At 38.7% G+C, this 22,989-nt stretch overlaps 1 protein-coding gene across 1 annotated transcript in view; it reads left to right on the top strand.

The window, feature by feature from the left end:
- IGF1 (insulin like growth factor 1) overlaps positions 1-21,209 on the top strand; it is a 475,789-nt gene extending 454,580 nt beyond the window's left edge. The window contains exon 4 of the mRNA XM_069228984.1: positions 17,369-21,209. Within this exon, the coding sequence (XP_069085085.1) occupies positions 17,369-17,428 (60 nt within the window). The 3' untranslated portion in view covers positions 17,429-21,209. The remainder of the gene's footprint in view (positions 1-17,368) is intronic.
- Positions 21,210-22,989: the final 1,780 nt, after the last annotated feature.

Genomic DNA, 22,989 nt, shown 5'->3' with positions numbered 1-22,989 from the left:
TACCAATATTTCTATAAACTCAAAGCCTGTTTCCTTTGTCTGCCCATTTCACAATTGTAACACTTACTATAAGTAACTAAAGTATATTTCAAATTTACAAAGTTTATATGGATTCTGTACTGGAGTAGCTTAGCAGTGTATCACACACTATGAACGTATCTATGCCGTTGAAGATATTTTAAAAAATATTTTTGTGGCGGATTGACAAATGACAGCGTAACTAAATACATAGGCCTTGATACATTTCTAATACACTTCAGTTCAGGGCAAAAACATTTTCACATTTTACTCCTAAATATCTCTAGTTATTTGAAGTCAATTTTACCATTGTGTAAATGTTTTAGACAATATAATGTCTTTCACTTTAGGCAAACATTGATACTATATCATAGTAAATATTACATCCATTGATTCATACTGTTAACATGAAGTGACGTTAATCTTGCAGTGAAAACATATTTAGAATAGGTTTTGTTAAGGAATGAAGCCATTGTACTCATGTTCCCAGTCCTTTTGGACCATATCATTAATGTTTGATCATTGTACCAGCTCACCAATGCTAAGTCAGAAACATCAACTGTATCATAGGTTCTTTGTGCCATGTCACCTGTAACAGTGGCTACATTACCTACTCACATTTGTGGTGGCGCATCACACCTGACCCAATTTTCAAATGGGGACTGTTTGGCACAACTGTCCCTCATAGCAGAGACAAAATGCAGGTACCTCTTTTTTATGCAGCCACATGTCTGTATCTTTGGCCAATGATAAGGAATCTAGTGGAAACATGTAGAACAAATAAATTTACCTAATACATCATCAGACACCTTCTGCAGAACTTACACCTCCAGAAACCCTCATGTGCATTGGATGGGTGTCAATCTTCATGATGTCATAAAACATTGCTGTAAATAAAAAAAGTTAACTAACAAGAATAACTCACCTCCTTGATGCTGTTGTTGGGCTCTCAACTGCCCATCAAGGACCAGGTAGGCCACCGCTAGGAGCAGGACATTAAGGGGATGACAGTATGTGGCACACGGGCTTACCTCGTTGGGAGGACTGGCCAAGCTGAACTTCATTTGACATGCAGATCCAGCTTCATAGGTCCTCCTACCTCTTACTGCATTGCAGGCTGTGCCGCTTGTAGACCTTCAGGGGGTGCACCTTCTTGGTAATGGCCTTCCAGATTTTCGTTTTTGATGGGAATTAGCCTGTATGGATGAGAAAAAGAAAGCAAATGTTTTGAGTGATTTTGTTTGTCTGTAGTGCTTTGACACAATATTGTTGCATCTCTCACAAGCATTTCTAAAACAGCCAGTACAGATTATTTACCAACATTTCAAAGTTCCTAGGAAATACTCATTTGCAATGACCTGTTGAGTACTCTCAACACTTTCTATTTCCTCAGGTTACTAATCCAGGCCAAAAATAGCATCTAGGCCAGGGCTCTGAAACCTTTCCTGTAGTGAGACCCACTTCTGATTAGTCCAAATCATTGTGAGCTAATAAAGACTAAGCAACTTGTATATTATTTGCACACACCGCCACCCACAGCTACATTTGGCTTAATGCTTAATCTTATAAGAGGCAGATACTATGGTTTGAAACACATACAATGACTAAGGGCAGTGTGGAGGACTGCCATGTGTGTCAGTGAGAGCATGGTTTGGTTTTTGGTGATGTATGGATAGGTGTGTGTGTATAGGAATGGGACATAATTGTATTGCTAATTGATAGCCAATGTCATATGTACTTGCAGCACAGGATATACCCTTCCCCAAATGTGGCACCATGACATGGCTAAAATGTGAGATATTAACAGAGCAAAACAGAAACAGAAAAACAGAAACATTCAGACAAGACCATCACTTAAATGTTTCTTTTTTGCAAGTTTCGTTATTCTCATGTCTACATATGGCTCCATGTGTCACCTACACTTATGGTACAGTGTCACTGAAAGTAAGGGGCATGCAGGTTGCAACATGAAATCTGGATTTGTCAGAAAATAGAAATGAAAAAAAACACCTCATTGATTCAGAAGGCTTTCCTTTTCAATTTACAGTTATTACAAACATTGATAAACATCATTATGTCCCGAAATAATTGTGTTGACTAACTCCAAACACTCAAGAACTACAAGGGGCAAATTAGTCTGTGTCTTAGGAAGAAACATGTTAGTTAGAAATACTTTTTCTAAACATTTACCTGTTCCTCTGGGTTCCCATAGAGCTGGCTGTATAGGGAGAGGACCTCCCTATTGAGGAGTTCTACCTCCTCAGCTGAGAAGTTAAGGACCCTGTCACCTGCTTTGCCCAACATCCTTGCTCCCAGAGAACAAAAACAGCAGTAAAAGTGGTGGAGGGGTTCAAGGCTGCAGTGTTAGGAGGCAAGTTTGCTCCTAACGCCACGTACATGTACACGACAGACGCAATCCATGATGAAACGGACACAGCCATTGGCTTTCATGCATAGCCGTCACATATGTTAGCATATGGCTGTGTCTGTCGTAGAGTGTTACACCTCCTATGTGGTCAACTTTCGCCAACGGATTGCCAATGTCCTTATGGTACGGTCAGGCGGCCGCCATTTTAGGATACGAGCCAGTGTAGTTTTAAATGTTATGTCACCACCACTCAAAAGTGCTAGTTTGTTTTCAAATGTAAAATACAAATATGTACAACATTGTCTTTAGTTAATTATGACCAATTATAATGTAATGTGTTACTATGCTTTCGGACAATAGTGACGTAGTGTATTTTATGCTTCAGTTAACATACTTTTATTTACAGAAATAAATAATGTGTAAATTATACATTTGAAATATATCACTTACACATCACCCATTAAAAAAAATGACATGTCAAAAATTGTGTATTCTAAGTTAGAAATTCACTAGTAAATGATGTGTACATATATGTACCAAAAATATACTTTACTGAGACATGAGATGTGTGTTGTTTTGCAAAGTATTGTTTTTCCCTTTTCATTGATAATCTTTCTTACTCGAATGCAGACATATGAACCCAGGAAGAAGTAGAAGATGAGAGCCTCGAGTGCTCAGACCTTTTCCAGACATTGTCATCACGGAAGAAAGGGACATCATAAATAAATTCTGACTGAATGGGCAAGCTATTCTTGATTACATCATCAGTTGGAGCCTGTTCTTCTGCCTCACAATAAGAATACAACAGCAATAACGCCAATAGTGAAAATTATGGCAGTACTTCATTTTGTGGCCATATGATCTTTCCAATACATTGTGGCAGTATGTGGAGGCATGTCACAACAAACTTTCAGTGGTGTGCTACCAGTTCTTTTTTCATTGATGAGACACATCAACAGCTTCACCCAGTTTCCACAACATCAGGATTTTGCCAATGTGAAGTTAGATTGTTATGCTTTGAGTGGCCTACTGCATGTGATTGGGACAACTGATGACACACATATTGCCTTGGTGTCACCACATGTCAGGGAACAGGCCTACTGCATTTGGAAGAACTTCTATTCAGTCAATGTACAAGTTGTCCACTTACCTAATTTGTGTATCTCAATTGTGTGTTCCTGATTCCCAGGGTCATCACATGATTTCTTTGTGCAACAGAACAGCACCCTACCCCTGCAACTTGGACCTGAGAGGGCCTGGCTTGTATGTAAGTACATTATGACATGTGGATCATTTGCTTAATTCATAGTTTAAGAAATATACAATTAAATGAGATATTTTTGCTCAATATATTTTTTTACTTATAGGGGTCTTATCCTAACCGACAATACCACTGCTGAGGAATCCAACAACGCCAGGGTAAGTCCATTTAATAAGGTCCATGGAAGAATACGGAGGCTCCTAAAGGCCAGATTTAGATGTCTGGACAAGACTGATAGAGCCCTCCTCTACTGACCCACTAAGGTGTGCCAAATAACGGTTGCCTGCTCCATGTTGCACAACATAGTCCTGCGACGGAACATCCCAATCATCACAGAGGATGGAGACCAGGAACAGCCACTGGGTGAGGATGTTGAAATGTCCAGTGAAGATGACAGCAGTAAAGAGGAAGAAATTGTCATACATCAACATGTTATTGACCACTTCCTCACCTGAGTGTAAATGTACCTTTCCATATTATAACATCAAATGTCAGAACAACTTGTAACATAGTGAACATATCAGCCGGCGATGGTGATTTAGTAGTAATGGTTAGTTCAGGAAAGTCCAGGCCAAAGATGTCTGTTGATCAAAGTTTCCATACATTGACTACTGTTTATTGGCATTGATTATCTTTGCTTGTGCTAAGTATATGTGTCCACCTAAATGATAATTTCAATCAATTCTCTAATGTGAAATCTTTAATTTTCCCTTGTTATTCTGTTTTAGGATCCTTTACCATGTCATCTTCATTTGGACATTTTAAAGTTGTGATATTTGCAGTGATGGGTTGCTGTTGCAAAGTACAAAGGTAACATGGGTTGATCCTAGGACAGACACATGCTTCGGATGTTCAGCCCTTGAACAGAGACAACTTGCACAGTGATTGAATGGAAGTTCTTGAGATTGTATTACACTTATTTTCTTTTGAATATTGCCATCAAGGCAATATGTGCTGCTTAATTTGTCCTAACCACGTGTATATGTCAAGCCATAGCATACTGATCTCTCTTCATATTGGCAAATCTTCATTTTGTTATTAAGTGTATGACGCTGTTGATGTGTCTCATCATTGTGGAAATAACTTTTTGTTACAATATGTTTATTTGGATTATTTCCCCTTCTTCCATGGTGTCAAGGTCTTGGAGCATCAAATTCTAAATGGCACAGGCCAATTGGGCGACCCATGGGTTGTAAGAATGATCTAAAATTTGGGCAAAGAATTGTTACTTACAAATGTATGACACCAATACCTTGAGATTTCTAGGATTTATGTTACTTTTTTTTACATGAGAAATATATGACCTAAATGTTAGATCTTATTTTTGCTTACATCTTATTCACTAATAGTTTTTAAAAATGCTAGTGGAACAAAGACATTAAAAGGAAATACCCCAATAAATGCAGTACAAGTCTTTAACTTTGTGGTATGTGAAATTATTTTATTAACACAAATTAATTAAAAATAGTTTGAGGCATAAAACCAATGGAAAAAGCAATAAGAAATAAAGTCCATCATGGTGGATGAAATTATTTATAATGAGCTAATATTGTTAGAAGTCCAATGTACAAAGTACAACTGTCTTCAAGAAACGTAAATGTGTCCATGAAATAGTCCACAGAGTGAATGGTAGACACACTAAAGAAAATTAGGTTCAGCGTCTATTAGAGAAGTAGTTGTGGAGGTCTTTCCATCCTCTCCTGGTGATTCTGATGAACATGTCCTTTGGGAGGCCGGACCCAGAGTTGAAGTGACTGGGGTCGGTGGAGCACTTGCCTTTTGTGGCAGGGCCTCCCTACATGTGGCTGAGGAAGGTGAATTTTGTCCTGATGGTGAAAGACCACAGACAGGGGTAGATGGTACAGGAATAGCCCTGCACATATCAATAATGTGTGAAAAAGGAACATCAGGCTTATAATTCCATGCACCTAACCACTATCACCTAGAAAGTATTTCAAAATTCAAATAGAAATTAATAATTAAATAGTGTGTGCACACATTCCGACACCTGCTGCCAAAGTGCATTCCTGAGAGGAAATGTAAACAAATCAATTGATGAAAGTGCACCACCCTGGACAATATTCAAAAAGTCAAATTCATTAATAACAGTCCATTTCAAATCTTCTCTTTATTCTTCTAGTCCTTTAACAATAGGTCAACCATCACAGTATAAACAACCAATTCCTTTCGTCCATACAACATGACTTCTTCAGGGCTGTAATACAATGTACAATAACTTAAATATATATACATCAACACTTAAAACAACACACAAACAATTTACACCATACCAATTAAAAGTCCAGTAAAAACAGAGGGGAGGACAAAGAAAAGGAGAAAGAAAAGAACCCAAACATGAAAAAATACACAGAAACAACAAATCAAGGCCAATCTACAATGTGGACAAAGGTATTTATATTAGATGCATCTACATACATTATTTTAATCATCCACACCAAGTTCTAGGGTGTAATGGGTCAAATTTTCAGACGGCCAGAGGAACAATAATCAAATAGTAAAAAGTATTACTGGAAGATGTGCACACAATCTTATTACAACAATAAATACAAAATAAGACATACCCATTGATTCAACTTGTATTGGGCAAACAAATTCATATTAGTTTACTGAGCAAAGCATCCACTACCTTCAGTATCAAGACCTAATTAGGGATAGAAGATTATATCATATCTAAGACAACCTATGTTACCATTAATAATAACATCCTTCACCCCAACCCACTAGTAGAGACATAGCTGATCCCATGCAATGTTTTAGCTATCTTAAATATAAATCCTACAAATAAATAACACTCCACAAAAATAAAAATAAAAACTTCATTATACTAATAACTAAATAATAACAACCACACCATTATGTTTCTTTTACATGTATAAGACCTTGCAAGCAGTACCACAATTATGTACTGCCAAATAGTTTTAAACCATGGCCTTTTATGATCAACCAAAAATAGGTATGATAGAATTTCATGCCGCAAAACCTCACAACGGGGAAGGTGAGGATATACTGTTGACGGGCCTTTCAATAAATGGCTATGTCATTTGTAACCCAAATCAGGAGACCGTATTGTTCAGTCTACAAACAATTCCTTAACCTGTATTATTAATGGCAACCATCCCTGTGGGGGGTCTATTGATACATGCTTTATTGCGCCAGCATTAAATTCTAACAATGTAATGAACCACCCCAATCCAAAAAAGAGTTAAACAACAGCTCCTAATGTGTCTAGTCATAACTGTGACCATTGTGCTAGTAATCCATAGCTTTCCCTCCTACCTTAAATCATGCCGACCTCAGCTTCACAGGCGATCAGCGCTGTGCTTAAATGATGCCGATCTCAGTGAAAATTATGATTAATGGAATGATTAGGCCTTTGTGTGATTTGTATTCATTTACATGTGCAGGTTAATTTAAATAGATGCAAACATCGGTAAAAATGTTGAAGAGATGTCCTGAAATGAAAAATTTTGTTTAGAAAGTGTTCAGTACATGTGCCAGACATTCAGCCCAACACAGTACAGAGGAAAATTGAGAGCTAAACTATTCCAAGGCCTAGCAGGCAAAAAATAAATACTATTTGTAAGAAATTGGGTCTCTAGTTGGCAGAGGTATGCATCCTGTCCAAGTAGGGACCACATTCCTTGTCAGGGTAAGTGACAATACAGCCTAAATTATCCTGTGCTCACCCTCCGTTAGCCTGGCACAGAGAAGGAAGGCTTGGCTTAGAAGGCAATGTGTAAAGTATTTGTGTGATAACTCATACAGTAAAACAGTGAAAACACCACATAAAGTGCTTCGTACCAGTTTAGGAAAAAAAAAATATTTATCTGAATACAATAGGACCAAAATGTCAAGAATCCAATGTACACAAGTAAACATATGAATTTTGCAAGACTAACTTTTAGTATGGCGCTTAGAAAAACAATAGCCCCAAGTGGGGCTATTACAACATTTTGACTGAGTCATTCCCAACAGCCCGACGCCAGTCGCTAGGGAGTGTGGGCCGGTCACAGAGTTGCACAAACCCCATGCACAGTACCTTTAGTAAACGCAGAAACAAAGATGTAGCATGGAGTCGGGGAGATGAGGCGTCACTGGGCCGGTGCAGCATCGGTTCCTGGCTGTGTCCAGAGAGGTGAGGAGTCGGTTCCTTACTGCTACACAGGGTAGATGAGGTGTTGGTTCCATCCCATTGCAGGGGCATCGGTTCCTTGTGACTCGGTGGGGTTGATGAGTCCAGCAGGTCAAGACGTGATTTGTAGACTTCTCAGTGTCACGATCACACCACAGGACTTCAGTGGCATTGTAGCGATGTCGGGCTTATGTTGCAGGCCATGGTCTTTGCCTTCAGTGAGGACATAGAGCTGGAGCATGGCAGCTGCATAGAGTTGGACAACGGCGCCAGCTCCGGAGTCGCGGAAGTCAGTGCACTAGCTAGAAGCTAGGAGATGTAGTCTTTGTTGGCCATGAGACTTCAGAACAGGAGGCAAGCTCAACCCAAGCCCTTGGAGAGCACTTGTGAAGGAAGGCAGAGATCTTCCAGCAGAGTCAGTGAGCAGCAGGCAGCAGGGCAACAAGCAGGAAAGTAGTCCTTCTAGAAAAGCAGTCCAGATGAGTCAGTTGGGTAGCTCTGTATGCTTTCTCACAGAGCCCAGTTGTAGATCCAGAAGTGTCTGATTTAGTGGCGTCACAGGCCCAGTATATATACACCCAAAAGTGCCTTTGAAGTAGTGGAAACTTCAAAGTGTGGTTTTGAAGTAAACAAATTCCCCTTTCAATCCAGCCCCATCAACCAGGTGTCCTATGGGGGTTATCAGTCCTTTGTGTGAGGGCAGGCCAGTGGCCTTTGCAGTTTAAGAGAGAGCCCCTCCACCCTTCCTGCCCAGGGAAACCCATCTGTATGAAGATGAATGCAGATGCAGCTGAGTGTCCTGTGTTTATTTTTGTCTGGGTAGAATGCACAAGGGGAGCTGTCAACCAGCACAGGCCAGACGTGGATGGGAGATAGGCAGTAAGTGCAAAGAAATGCCTACTTTCTAAAAGTGGCATTTCTATAATAGCAATGTAGAATCCAACTACACAAGTAATTAAGATTGCCTACTGCCATTCCAACCATATCAAATATGACAACGCTATTTCTATTAGATCAGAAATTACCACTTAAACGCATATAGGGGAATTTCTAATGCTAGCCAATGAGAGGAACAGGCTTTCCGGTAGTGAAAAACGACTTTGGGGAATTTCAGTACCAGGACATGTAAAACTTATAAGTACATGTCCTGTCTTTTACTTACATAGCACCCGCCATATGGGTTTCCTAGAGCCTATCTTAGGGGTGACTTATATGTAGTGAAAGATGAATTGGCAAGTAGTTTTAAATGTCAAGTCGAAGTGGCTGTGAAACTGCACACACAGGCCTGGCAACGACAGACCTGAGACATGATTCAATGACTACTCATGTGGGTTGCACAATCAGTGCGGCAGGCTCACTAGTAGCATTTAAATACAGGCCCTGGACACATGTAGTGCACTTTACTAGGGACCTACGAGCAAATTAAATGTGCCAATTGGGTATGAGCCAATGTTACCATGTTTTAGGGAGAGAGCACATGCATCTTAGCACTGATTAGCAGTGGTAAAGTGCCCAGAGTCCTAAAGCCAACAAAACAAGGTCAAAAAAAGAGGAGGAGGAAGGCAAAAACTTTGGAGTGACCCTTCAGAGAAGGCCATTTTCCAACACTATAGTACAACTTATTGGACTTAATGACATTCGTCATCATATGAACACTGCAATGTAAATTGTGTATCAATACTACTTATGTTCAGCATGCTACAGAACATGAATGGAACTCTTTGATTTAAAAGACTATGAATTATGTAAGCAATTACATCAATTCAATAGAGTAAAAAGAAGGTGACAACATACTGATTTACTACAACAAATGACATTTAGATGCATAGCATGAAATGGTGAATGACAAATGCATAACACTTTGACTTATGTGCATATATGGAAGAATAGGGTAACTAAGCAACATCACATTGCACTATTGTTTTCCACGTACGAAACCAGGGCATCATGAAAGTAGAAGTTATTTGTAAACACCATTGAAAATGCTTGTTAAAAAAATTAGATTAAAACATGCCTGTTTAAATATCTACAGTGAAATGAACATGCATTCACAATATGTACACACAAGTGAATGATGTAAAGAAACTTATAAGCATTATTCCTTCATGTGCACAACTTACTTTGAAATAAAACGGGGAATTAGACAAAAGCAAGGGATGATCCATTCTGACACATTCTGCCAAAACATTTTGAGAATTTTTTAAAAGAGAGATACACCCATGTTGCTAGTAATTTGGATAAAACAAGATCATTTGCTGAATCAAGTTTAGATATATAAATTTCAATAAGGGTCTTGAAACCTTCCGAGCAGCTAACTTAAGGGCAGAACTCCATTTGTGATTAGTGAGGCATTGCTAACTTCAACTTATCAGCCTCTGCTCCACTAGGGATTCGTTTCAAGCCTTCAGAATGTAGGATCTGCAAGACCTTCTCCTCCCAGGAAAAGGGATGTAAGTGGCGCTGGGAGAGCCACTACCAGTCCTCTGGGCCTCCATGAGACTCTTGGAGGTTAGTGAGCGCACTGTACCTCGCAGGTTACTCCACCTGTTCATAATTTCGTCCTGTGTGCACAGAGTGTTTGCTACAGCATTTACTCTGTCACCTATTCTGGCCCATATTTCCCTTTTCTGAGATATGGTTGTATTTTGTAATTGTGGCTCTAATCTAATAATGTCATCCACCATAACTGACAATTCTCCCTCTGTAGAAGTTGGACTCCTCCTTCCTGCCATAGTGAGGAACAGACAAAAAATAATTAGTGCCCAAAACGTTGATGAAAAAACAAAAAACTGTAAGGGAAATAGAGAGAGAGAAAGAAAACTGACAAATACTAACCCCTGGACAGCAGACTGGGCATCAGAATGGTGTTCTGCAATGAAATGGCAGGTGTTCACAATTGGCCACTATACATCAGGTATGTGCTGTTTGCATCCATCCAACAGCCACAGCCACAGTAAAATCCTGAACGGGTCTCGCGATGGACTGCCATAGACAGGGGATTGCAACTGGTGCACCCCAACATGACTGTGGTATCTAAAGATAGTTGGTGCAATCTCACTGTCTCGATGGTGATGTAGTGCTATTCGCCAACATTGGAGTCTACCATATCAGCTGCAGGTAACCACTTGCGTGACAGTTTCCCCTCCGTCAACGCGGATAGAGGTTAAACCACCAAAGTTCTAAATACAGTGGTTAGAACTCTGCCAGTTTGTCGGAGTACTTGGGACTGCAGCAGGATAGCGGATGTTCCATCAAGATCTAAATAAGGCCCTCAGTCTTCTTTTGTCTTACTTTCTGGGAGGAATACACAACTCACAACAGCACAACCATTCACAGTCATGTGACCCAGGACACCAAGAGAAGGCACAAACATTTACGACAGTAAAATGCCAACTTTCGAAACGTGCCATTTTCAGATTCATGACTTAAAATTCAACTTTGTCATTAAAGAGGATTTTAAATTACAATTCATTTGAGTCTAAACATGAAATTTCTACTAGCTCCCAAACAAAAAAATTGCACTTATTAAATGTAGTAAGGCATTCCAATGTTAGTTAATGGGAGAGATAGACCTGACAGTAGTGAGAAAAGACTTTAGTTTTTCACTGCTAGGACAGTAAAATGTAAACTCACAATTCTTACTTTTTAAATGCAATGTACCTAAGAGCCTTTAGGGACTACCTTTGGGGTGACTTATATGTATTAAAAAGGAGGGAATAGGTTTGGGTAAAAAAAAATATTTTGCCAGGTCAAAATAGCTGTGTAAAACTGCACTACAGGCTGCAATGGAAGGTCTGAGGCATGTTTAAAAGGCGCCTTTAGTGGGTGGCACAATAAGTGCAGCCTTCCCAATAGCTCAATTTAATTTACAGGTCCTCGGTACATGTAGTACCGTCTACTAGTCTGTAAGCCAATTTTACCATGTTTGAGTGACATAAAAACGTATTTCCATTGGAAGTAACTTATCTATGACACTTTAATATCAATGGAGAATTCAGCCATGTATTTAATCTCAATGATCCAGTGGATGATCTAAATGATCCAGTGTTTCACCGTCACCTAACAAAAGCCATAACATATCAAATTGGGGGCACCTTTAATAATTAATAATGCATGTCGCAGTCACAATAATCCCATCATTAATGGTACACTGTATCACTGACAATGACTACATATATGGCTAGATTCTCCTCCATTGATATTAGAAGGTCATAAATAAGCTAATTCCAATGGAAACAAGTTTTTATGTCACTCAAGATGGCCACCGCTTTCTGCAAACTAGTGTTTGTGAAACACTGATTGGTGTTCCCATATTACGCATGCCAACAGTAATTAGCTCAAAATTAATTTCACTTCACAAGCAAGTAGAACACAAATAGGAGATCCCAACATGGCAGCTCCCATCATGAATATTCGTGGTCTTATCGAACGTGAAAGCCAGTTAGTGATTGGTTCTGCATTTGAAGTGAGTTCACTCGACTAAGGAGTAGGCCAGTCTCCCCTCTTTGTTATGTATAGGGACTGAGTTATATTGATCATGTTATATTGTATTTTTGCAGTGTTAGCTACTAATGAAGTGCTTTTAGTGATTAATCCATAAGAGACAAGTCTGTTTCTTACATTATTATGATACCTTTTCCCCTCTGTGCGGGTCTTATAAGAGCTTTTCATTCTTTAACATTGTTTTTAGAATTACTGGCACTCAGCCATTCGATTCCACATTGAACCCTTCAATTTTGAGTTATCAGGTTCATTTTCAACATCATAGGGTTGCATGTTGAGCTGTATCATGTCCTGATTTTTCTGCACTGATTTACATTTCAGTTACACTTTTGGTGGATTTGGTCTCATTTCTTTTACAGTTTTTCTATTTGATTTTTAACCATATGGCGATTGGTCTTCACTATCATCACAACAGGTTTATCATACTAGAGACAGGCATATTTCCTTTAAAATTTGACATTGTTTTTTTTTTTATTTTAATTAGTTCCGGCGGGGTCTCTCTTGTATCTCCACATAAATTGACAACAAGACCATCTCTCTGTTTTTTTTTCATTTTCACCATCAACATGGAATTTGGTCTTGATCAAAGACAGACATTTACATTGATCTTTTCAAGAGTAGGTTTTCTATACATTGATAGATGGAATCATGGAACTGTTTAGTTTCATCTGGGTAATATATTATCAAGGTTGTTTGGATAATATTTGTATTGAACCCCAACTTTTCAGTCTGTTACTGCATGTTCTTTTAAATTGAATCACTCTATATGCCTGTTGTGTGTTACTATTGTTAATAATTTTTGTTCTAATTCCATCAGAAAAATTGCTACTTGAATGATATGATTAGTTTTTTTACGCCACTTATTGAGCATCCCAATCATTATAAATACTTTGTAATATTTTTATCTAAATGACTCCCTTGCCAGAAGTCAACACCAATGGCACAAATTTTATGATGCAGATTCAAAGAACATTTAAAGTAGAAGGATTAAGTGTGCCAAAGACGGGTATTTCATAGGTGATCAAAAAAAGCCCCCAATTTATCCAAAGAATCATCAAAATAAATTAAGGAATTACCAGAGTTCACTGTTTGTCAGCACAATGTAAACCCTTCTGCTGAGCTGTGAGAAAATATTTCATTATTTATATTAATAAAATAAAAATAATCAGACTTGACACCAATTTGAAATGTATCACTCTACTCCCTTATGTCAGTTATCTTCTCCTTCAAAATCTTCCCTAGGTAAATTTGCTGTAATTCCAAAGTGGATCCTAAATTAACTGTTATCACATAGTCACCCTACTCGCTTTCTTTCAGATAGTTACTCTGGTAAATATCTGAAACAACTGTCAATAATTCTGGTCAAAGTATTCTTATTTATTTTCAACTGTTCCTTAAACAAAGGAGTGGTGCCTGTATCAAGGAAGGAAGCTGTAATTAAGCCTCCCTTGGACACTTTGACCCAAGCAACTTCCTCCTCATTTCTCTTCTTCTCCATTTGGCAAAGTTTAGAAATATTTTTATTCCCCCCAACTCCAGAAGTATAGAGAGATTAAAGGTCTACTTATCTCCTACCAGCCAGGTTTTAGACCACACCTCAGTATGGAACTAGTAGTGGTGTCCGTGCTGGATGATCTTCGTCTCATGATGGATGCCCGAGACCCAGGAGCTGAAATTGATATAAAAGGCTGCACCCCCTCCTGGTAAAAATATTTTCTCAGTAATCGGAGACAAATGGTTTCCTTAACATCTTTCTTTTCCACTTTCAAAGTTAATATGTTTACAGTGTGGCAGGTGTCTCTTTGTCCCCTCTCCATTTTTATATTTAGAAGAAGGCACTGACACAACCTACTTCACCAACTTGAGACTCAGGCCCATATTAATACTTTTTGACGCAAACCAGCTCCGGCGCTGGTTTGCGTCAAAAAGGTTACCGCCGGCTAACACCATTCCAACGTGCCAGGCGGGCGCCTTATTTATGGATTGATGTTAGCCGGTGCTGCGGGCTGGTCAGAGTAAAAAAAAATGACTAACCAGGCAGTGCCAGCGTAGGGGAAAATGAGGGTTGTGCGTCAAAAAATGGTGCAAGTCAGGTTAGAGTAAAAAATCATGACTATAACTGGACTTGCGCCATTTTTTTATGCACAACTCCCATTGAAATGACTCCTGTCTTGTCCCCTGGGCATGGCCATTGGGCACAGTGGCATGTAGGGTGGCCCAAGTTAGGCCCCCCATGCCACAAAAAAAAAAATATATATATACTTACCTCAACTTACCTGTACTTACATGGGATGGGCCGCTCCCCATCCATGGGTGTCCTCCAGGAGTGGGTGGGGGTACCAGGGGTGTCCCTGGGGGCAGGGAAGGGCACCTGTGGACTGCTTCCATGGTCAGAGGCCATGGAAATGAGCCCACAGGTCCCTTAATGCCTGCCCTCACTCAGGTGTTAAAAACGGCACACATCAGCCTGGGTGCCGTTTTTTAAGGCCCGCCCCCTCCTGTGCATCAAAATGACAAAGGAGTATAAATAAAGCGCACAGGCCTTAAAGTCATTTTTTGGACCAGAATGCCTACCTTGCACGTCATTAATGCAAGGCGGTTTCCCGCATCCAGAAAATGACGCACACGGAGGAATTTTGATGTTCGCAGGGTCGGGCGTCATAGTATAAATATGGTGTAAGGTTTGTGCTGAATGTGCGTCAAAATGTTTGACGCACATTTGGCGCAAACAGAGTATAAATATGCCCCTCAGTTCATCATGTACACTGACAATGCCCAATTAATCTTTATGAGGTCAGCCCAGAACAATAAACACAGAGAAGCTACTTCCACTTTAGCTGACTGCCTTTCCTTTACTAGGTGCTAGGTACCATCAAACTACTTTTAAACTCCTTCCCACTGGTTGGTGCTTAGATAATGTTTCATTGACTACGAATGCTGGGGGCACCACTTCCCTGTTACCCACTTCTTGCCCACCTTTACTCCCCTGCTGCAGATTTGCTGCAGTGCACTTCATCAAGCAAGTTCTTACTTTCACCTCGCTTATCACACTGTCCTTTTGTTATATCCCGAGCTGACTTAACCTTACCACGGGACAGTTTTCTTACTCTTACAACCTACATCGAGGAGGCTATAAACTGTAAGACATAATTTGTGGTGTATACATATTGGAATGCACGTGCCCAAAGACCTCTATAGGAAGTACGATATTACCATTGCATAAAAGGATTCTCCAACATTTAAGAGCTATTAATAATGAAGATATGACATATAAGCAGTGGCTAAACACTTTCCTAAAGAACATCAGAAAGATGTGTCTAAATTGAGGTACAGTGGATTAATCCACGTACTGAAAAATTGGACAGGGGGAACTGAGAAGAGCAATTGAGGAGGCAGGAGTCTACCCTCATATTGGAGATGGACACAAAGGAACCTCTGCGTATGAATGCCGATGAGGAACTACATAGTTTTTTTGTGAACAATTAAGTGAGATCAATATAGAAAAATATATTTTTTAAGGAAGTTTGGGGAAAAAACATCTTTTTGGAATAATTTTTTTAATAAAGAGAGTATTTAGCCCCTAGGAGTTACGATTACTGATACTGAGTGCAGAGATAAAAAATTGTTGAAGGAAGGATATCCCACTAGTTTTAGAGGGTATTTTTAGCCCTTAGGAGTTCCCAATCCTGAAACTAAGCACTGTGAAAAAACTTGTAGGTGTAAATCATGTCTTTCCCTCAAATGAATTGTTTAGAGGTAATTTATAATAAAATTATCATTTATTATGTATGAAAGTAAGCATGAAATAGAAATTATGTTGGGAAATAGCATTACTGAGTTAAATGTACTGTAAAGATGGCAACACTTTATAGTTGTACAATGAGTCCTTTGTTCGTTTTAATACCCACTGGGGCGAGTGATTTAGTTGTAGCCAAAGAGATCAGTAATGCGAAGTAGAGGTATTTTGAAACTTAGAAATAGGGTGAACGAAGTCTTGTTTTAATTTCACACTGTATGTGAATTAGCTATTCATGGATATAAGCACGGATTGCGAATCGTAAAGCAAGAATGCATTACTGAGTGAAAAGTACTGTCAAGATGACGACCGCTTTGGAGAACAAAGTGAGTCCGTCAACAGCTTAAATGGTGGAGTGACAGCATTAACAGTATGGAACGGAGTCAAGCCTATGATGAGTCAAAATACGTTTGTTCTTCCTCATAAACTGTTGGAAAATAAATATACTAGAATCGCTGTTGGAGTGCCGGTCTTCATTCTTAAATTAAGGACGGAGAGAAGTGAGCATGCGAACGAGCAGCATCACTAACACTTGGGAGCAAGCAGTCACGGCATTGTGGTTTATAATACATATTTATATATATATATAAAATATATATATATAATATATATATATATATATATATATATATATATATATATATATATATATATATATGTATATATATATACATATACTTAAAGATCAAGGGCAGGATTTAGATTTCGACAGAGGGGTTACTCTGTCACAGCGGTGACAGATAACCCATCTGCCGAAACCTAAATCCCATAGGAAACAATCTGTCATTCTTGTGAGGTGGTAACCCCTCCGCCAAAAAATAAATCAAGCAAATCAAGCCGTAAGTATCACAAGAAAGCAAGCCAAGTAAGAAGTGACTCAAAACATATAGATAGACAGATAGACAGATAGATAGGTAGGTAGATAGATAGATAGATAGATAGATAGATAGATAGATAGATAGATAGATAGATAGATAGATAGATAGATAGATAGATAGATAGATAGATAGATACCTTACCAATACTTAAAATGCATGGTAAAGGCACTAAAACGTACTTCCTTGTAAAGGAATGTGTATTAAAGGCTGCGTGGTAAAGGCATGGCCGGATTAAGGCCACGTTGTAGAGGTGAATTCCCAGTGCCACCAACTGCAGTGATCCCTGGGATCCTGGAAATACACTTTGAAACAGAAGACACAATGTATCATTCAATTACTATTTGCAAAAACTGCTATACTGAGTTATACTATTTTATTTTTCTCCCTCTAGGAAGTACATTTAAAGAACGCAAGCCGAGGAAACACGGGAAACAGAAGCTACCGAATGTAAAAACAGCTATCCTGGGGAAAAAGACGGAATGTGACATCTGCAAAATCCTTTACTGTAAAGAAATGATTTGTTAAAAAGTGTAGGATATTTAAAAACAATAGTTGAAATAAGCTTGACGATATCACTAATGGGCATTTCCCAATCTTCAAACCAAAGACACTTTACGTACCAATACGTCTTGTCAAAAACAACAAAGCAACGCAAGTACAATGTACATTCCTACAGAATTATGTCTTATCAACAGAATGGTAATGGTCACTTGAAACATCTCCTCGAATTGGTGAATTGCTGTCTTGTTTTTAGCCCTTATGAATGCCCTGCACAAAAGTTGAGTTTTTTCAGAATTTCAGATTCCTGCACCCCTCAGGGCCGCAGAAATGGGTGGACCCTGAGTGGATCCAATTGCACTAAATTGACCACTCGATCCCTGACTGTGGCAATCCTCCTACAGACTGGGAAGAGGGGTTTTATTTTATTTGCACTTCTTTACAAGATACAGGCTGTGCATTTGTACAGTCTCTGATAGTGTTGTTTGTGCACCCCTTAATGTTAGCACAATTTCACATTTGTGCAGCATTTTGAACATACATGAATTCCTTCATAGCATTTTGAGAATGGGTCACATGTATTGGTAGACAAAGCTTTTTTCACCAAAGTTAAAATATCAATAAAGCAGATGATTGTTGTTTCTATCAACAGTTCAATATAGGTTTCAACCCTACGCAGAATATTTTAGGAAGAATGTTTTTCAAAAGTAATTTCTTTTTCTTCTTTCCATATAAAGCAGTATCTAAAATTTATCCTATCAGTAATATGCATATATCCAACAATAAGCAAAACAATGTTTCAAGTCAATGGTGCTATTTTGTGTAGTTTGCGGTAGGATAGGGATCTGAATACAGTTTTCAGGAAAATGCTATGAAAATGTTGTTAAAGGCTAGTACAATGAGAATGAAAAATAATACATTTTGAAATATGGATGCAAGGATATATGTAAAGTCTGATTGCACAGAGACAGTATGTGTATATCTAGTGAATGTGAAGGCTGTTTGCATAACATTCATTGGAAATCATGATGGCAGCCAACCATTAAAGTAGCAGTTGTTGATATTTCTTAGGTCCTAATCTATGTAAAAGGTCATAGAGGGAGAATTATTTCTGCATTTACGGCAGTGTATAATAGGTTATCAAAAAGGTTTGAATAATTTATATGTTATCAAAAGATCTGAAGAATTGTCAAATTGCTATCAGGTTGAACTGGAAAAGATCACTCTGGAATATGAAGGAGGATGTCTCAAACTATCACCAGAAGTACCAATGAGTACGTGGGCAATTGCAGGTAGATGTTTTGCAAGATCTTAACATTGTTGGATAAATTCCAAGGATGTAAAGTTGGAACTTTCATTGATTTTTCCTGAGGGCCAGTGACACGTCAGGTTTTGAAGGATAACACAAAGGTGATTGTTGAATGCTGGAATTACTCTTAGCCACTAATAATTAATCTGGGACATTATGCAGTTCAGACAGGTACCACTAACTCTGTAAATGCTTCCGATTTGCATCAATTGAATGTACATTTTTTGGGGTCTACAGAACTTGGAAATCCAGCATCTCCCCACTCCTTATGGACCAATGTTTAGCACCTGATCAAAAGAAAGACATTGCACTATGTTTAGTACTGTGGTATTTCATGCCAAACTGCATAGCAAAGTGCAGTACAAAGCAGATATATAATATGCAACCTTTGTTATGCATTAGCACTTTTGAGGAGGTGAATGTTTTTCTCAGTGCCAACAGAAAGCATACATTTGCCTCGTTCACGTCCACGTCCCTTAAAAGTTATTTTGACCCTATCTGAACATGTGGTCAGAAGGTGGCTCATTTGTGCTTGTAAAATATCTGAAATGCAGGTCCACTGTGTTATATGTATCTACATTTAGGAGACAAGTAGAAATGGACAGTCCTCACTGCCTATGCAAATCTGGTATGCTACCATCAGGTGCTGCATAGGGCAGCAAGTGAAAAATGGGCACTGTGGCCCAAAAATCCCCATCTCTCTTCAGCTCAATACTGTATTACAGGGGCAAGAACCACAGCTCTGCCCTACTGAAGCACTGATGCAGTGTAGTCCATTTTCTCTGTCCTTCACTGTGCACTGTAAACTGCACAACAAAAATCACGTCGCAGGAACTCAAAAACATTTGTCTGTTAGGGACGGTGTCTCCTGGTGTCTCCTCACCCTTTTTTTCATAACTAAGCTTTTGAACGCACTAGCCAAGGGCTTTTCCACAGATGGTGACTCAAACAGAGTTCAGCTGGCATATAGACTGTATTTTAATGTTGTTAATAACTTGTATTTCAACTTCTGCATCTCGAAAATAACAAAGCCATCTCGTATGAACCTTTTACTTCATTAGAGCCAACAACATTTTATGAAAACAAACTGATACTGGAGTGCCACAAAAGCCAGTCATATGTCATTGCATACCTCCCAAGTACCTAAACGTGAAATGAGCAATATTGCTTTCAAGGATCAGGGAATGGACTCCAAACTATATGCTATGTGCATATATTTACTCAGTCGGTAATTATTCTAAAAGTGTTTAATTTCCTGTTAAAGATTCATTCCTGGTGACTTTTCAACAGATGTGCCTGTTCCGTTCTCCCATCTCCAGTCCTACGATTTCTAGAGCTTTTATTGCACTTCTGGATTTTCACGCTCAATATATCATTGAATGTTTAATCGAATTTAAATGACTTCCCATTTCAGGAGAGGATAGACTTGAACAGCCCCGCACAAGGTAGGCTCGGTGCAAAGGAGAAATACAGGACAGGAAATATAGGCATTTGTGTTCCTGTTGCTGCAGACGGTTTTCTGATTTGTGATAATGGAATGCATCACTGGCATCATACAAATTGAAATGTACACACGATTTAGTAATTCCAATTGCAACAACACGATTTATTGGTCGAAAATGGGAGTTGACATAGAAGAAGGAGCTACTCTATTCCTTTACGTTTAAAATAAATAAGCATTCAGAGGTAGCAGGCTCATCACATTATGACAGCTGTAGGAAGGTGAATTGATAGACAATGGGAGATAGAGAGTCTAAACGCGCTGCGATTGGTCTCCTAAACAGTCAAACAGTAAGAGGCCCATATTTATACTATTTTAGCGCCGCTTTGGTGTCATTTTTTGACGCAAAAGGGACGCAAAGTTACAAAATGCAATTGGCCCATATTAACACTTATTTAGCGCCACATTTGTGCTGCTTTTTGACGGGAAAGCGGTGCAAACTTACAAAATACGATTGTATTTTGTAAGTTTGCGCCAATTTTGCATCAGAAAACGTCGCAAAAAAAGTATAAATATGGGCCAATTGTATTTTGTAAGTTTGTGCCACTTTTGCGTCAAAAAGTGGCGAAAATGCGGCACTAAAAAGTATAAATATGTGCCGTAGTCTGTTGATGTTTTGGCTTCTCAACTCATATAACTGTAACATACAATTGAGAGTGACTCTTTCGTGTTATTTGAGGAACTACTTTTACAGTCATCTTTCTGAAGCAGGAACAAAACGCCTGTATTCAAGTAAAAACGTTTTTATTGAAAAGATATATCATCAGTGCAGGTAAATAGCCTCAAGGCTATGGATGGTGGGCATTTAAACAGGAATAATGCCAGTGGAGCAGAAGTAAAACATATATCTCTGTGTGCTATAATGGTAGTAAAGCTTTATTTCACCAGAGTAAAAAAAACAATTTTATTAAAAGATCAAAGGATTTATCGTGTGTGTGTTTGTGTAACACTTATCTACAAAAGAAGCATGGTTGACCAAGGAACACATTTCAAAACACACTGGAGCCTTCTTCAGAGCCTGAAAGCATGGTAGGTCAGGATCTCGTTGGTGCAAAATCAGCCAAATGAAAGAATAATCTCATGTGTCAAGGAAAGGTCTAATTCACTTCCTATATCTAGCTTAGTTGTCAAGATCATAGCAAAAGGGTACTGGTTGCAGTAAATAACAGAGCTAAAGAGAAGAATCTGGAACCTGGTGTGATGTCCTGTAAGAAAAAAAAAGCTTTGAAACGCAAACATCTTTGGTAAATGCAGAAAGGTCTGGTAAAGGTGTGGTATAGAAGAAGACACTGTTCTTCAAGTGAAATGGAGTGCACGCTTTGGTGTGAGAAAGATGTATCATCAAAAACATAACCTCTGCCAAACTCATGAAGCGAAATATCACCAGCATAATTTATAAAAATGTCTCTTATGACGATTGGAATTTACATGCTAAGGGCTGAAAAAATGTTTTTAGGTGCAATGAAGCAAGACCCATTGCAACTATCTTCACAATAAGGGGAGACTATCATCCAAGAGATCGTGTACTAATGAATGACCTATTGCACCAGTTAATCTGTGTTAAACTTTTGTTCTAAATGCTTTACTGTCTGTAAACCGTTCTGAAAAAATGAGCCACTTGAATTTTATTATTCAAAAGGTGACCCAGTTGTTTCACCAGGTACTCTTGGAGAGTTGTTTCCATGACATAAGCATATTTTCCCAAGTCTCGGGGTACCTGTAATTAACAGGTCCACTGAGTAGTCCGAGATTGATTACCAGATACAGTCCCTTTAGCATACCAGAGAAAAGCTAAACGAAAATGCTAAATTATAGGTCCCCTGCAAAGACGACCATTCGTTTCCTGCTCGAAAGGAACTACATTTTCTGTGGTAATTAGGTTGGATAAGAAGTGCAAAAAATCTGAATACCATCACTAGATAGTCTGAGAAGCCCACCAATTTCCAATCTTAGACAAAAGAAGGAGGCTCTTAATCATAGTCCCAGGAACAGAATGTGAAACAGACAAAGGATTTAATAGTATTTAATAGGAAATAATAAGGGTAATTGAAAGATGGTTCTGGAAGGTCACAATAAGTTTTAAAAAAACGAAAATGCTTAATCATAAAAATGTGAAATCAGGAATACCAGTTGTTGGTGACTGTTAGAGATGCATGCCTGGGTTAGGAGGACTGTCTGTGTTTTTCTCTGGACAGCCCCTCTACATTATGTAAACAACCTTGGTCAATGTGTGGACTAATAAGACTCGGAAAAGGGGGGGCTGATGTGAAAAGTTATCTAACAATCCCCCAGCAGACTAATACTGTATCAACACAAAACCCCCTCATCTAGAACGAACTATTATGTTGTGAATTTGCATTAATATTCACTGAATAAATGAGGTGATAAGTGACTTTGCATCTTAACACATACTTCGGTTTAGAGAACTAATCGTACAAACCAGAACAGTTATAACAAGCAGAGAACAATGTCTCTCATACGAAAACGCAAAGAACATTTATTTGCGCATAACAAAGCTTCTAGCCTTTTAAAAGAATGAAACATTGACAAGGATGAATTAACCGAGAAACAAATTGCAAAGTCATGCCTCACTGGCTGCACAAAGGTGAAGGTTCATGTACGTCACTGAACTTATGTACTACAAAAACCCCAGAGAAGATGAACAAATGTACTGACAGAATGTTTGAAACGTATATGTAGCATG

The sequence above is a fragment of the Pleurodeles waltl genome, chromosome 4_1 (assembly GCF_031143425.1).
Source record: "Pleurodeles waltl isolate 20211129_DDA chromosome 4_1, aPleWal1.hap1.20221129, whole genome shotgun sequence".
In the NCBI taxonomy this organism is placed as follows: domain Eukaryota; kingdom Metazoa; phylum Chordata; class Amphibia; order Caudata; family Salamandridae; genus Pleurodeles; species Pleurodeles waltl.
This window is presented reverse-complemented; position numbering and strand designations above follow the sequence as displayed.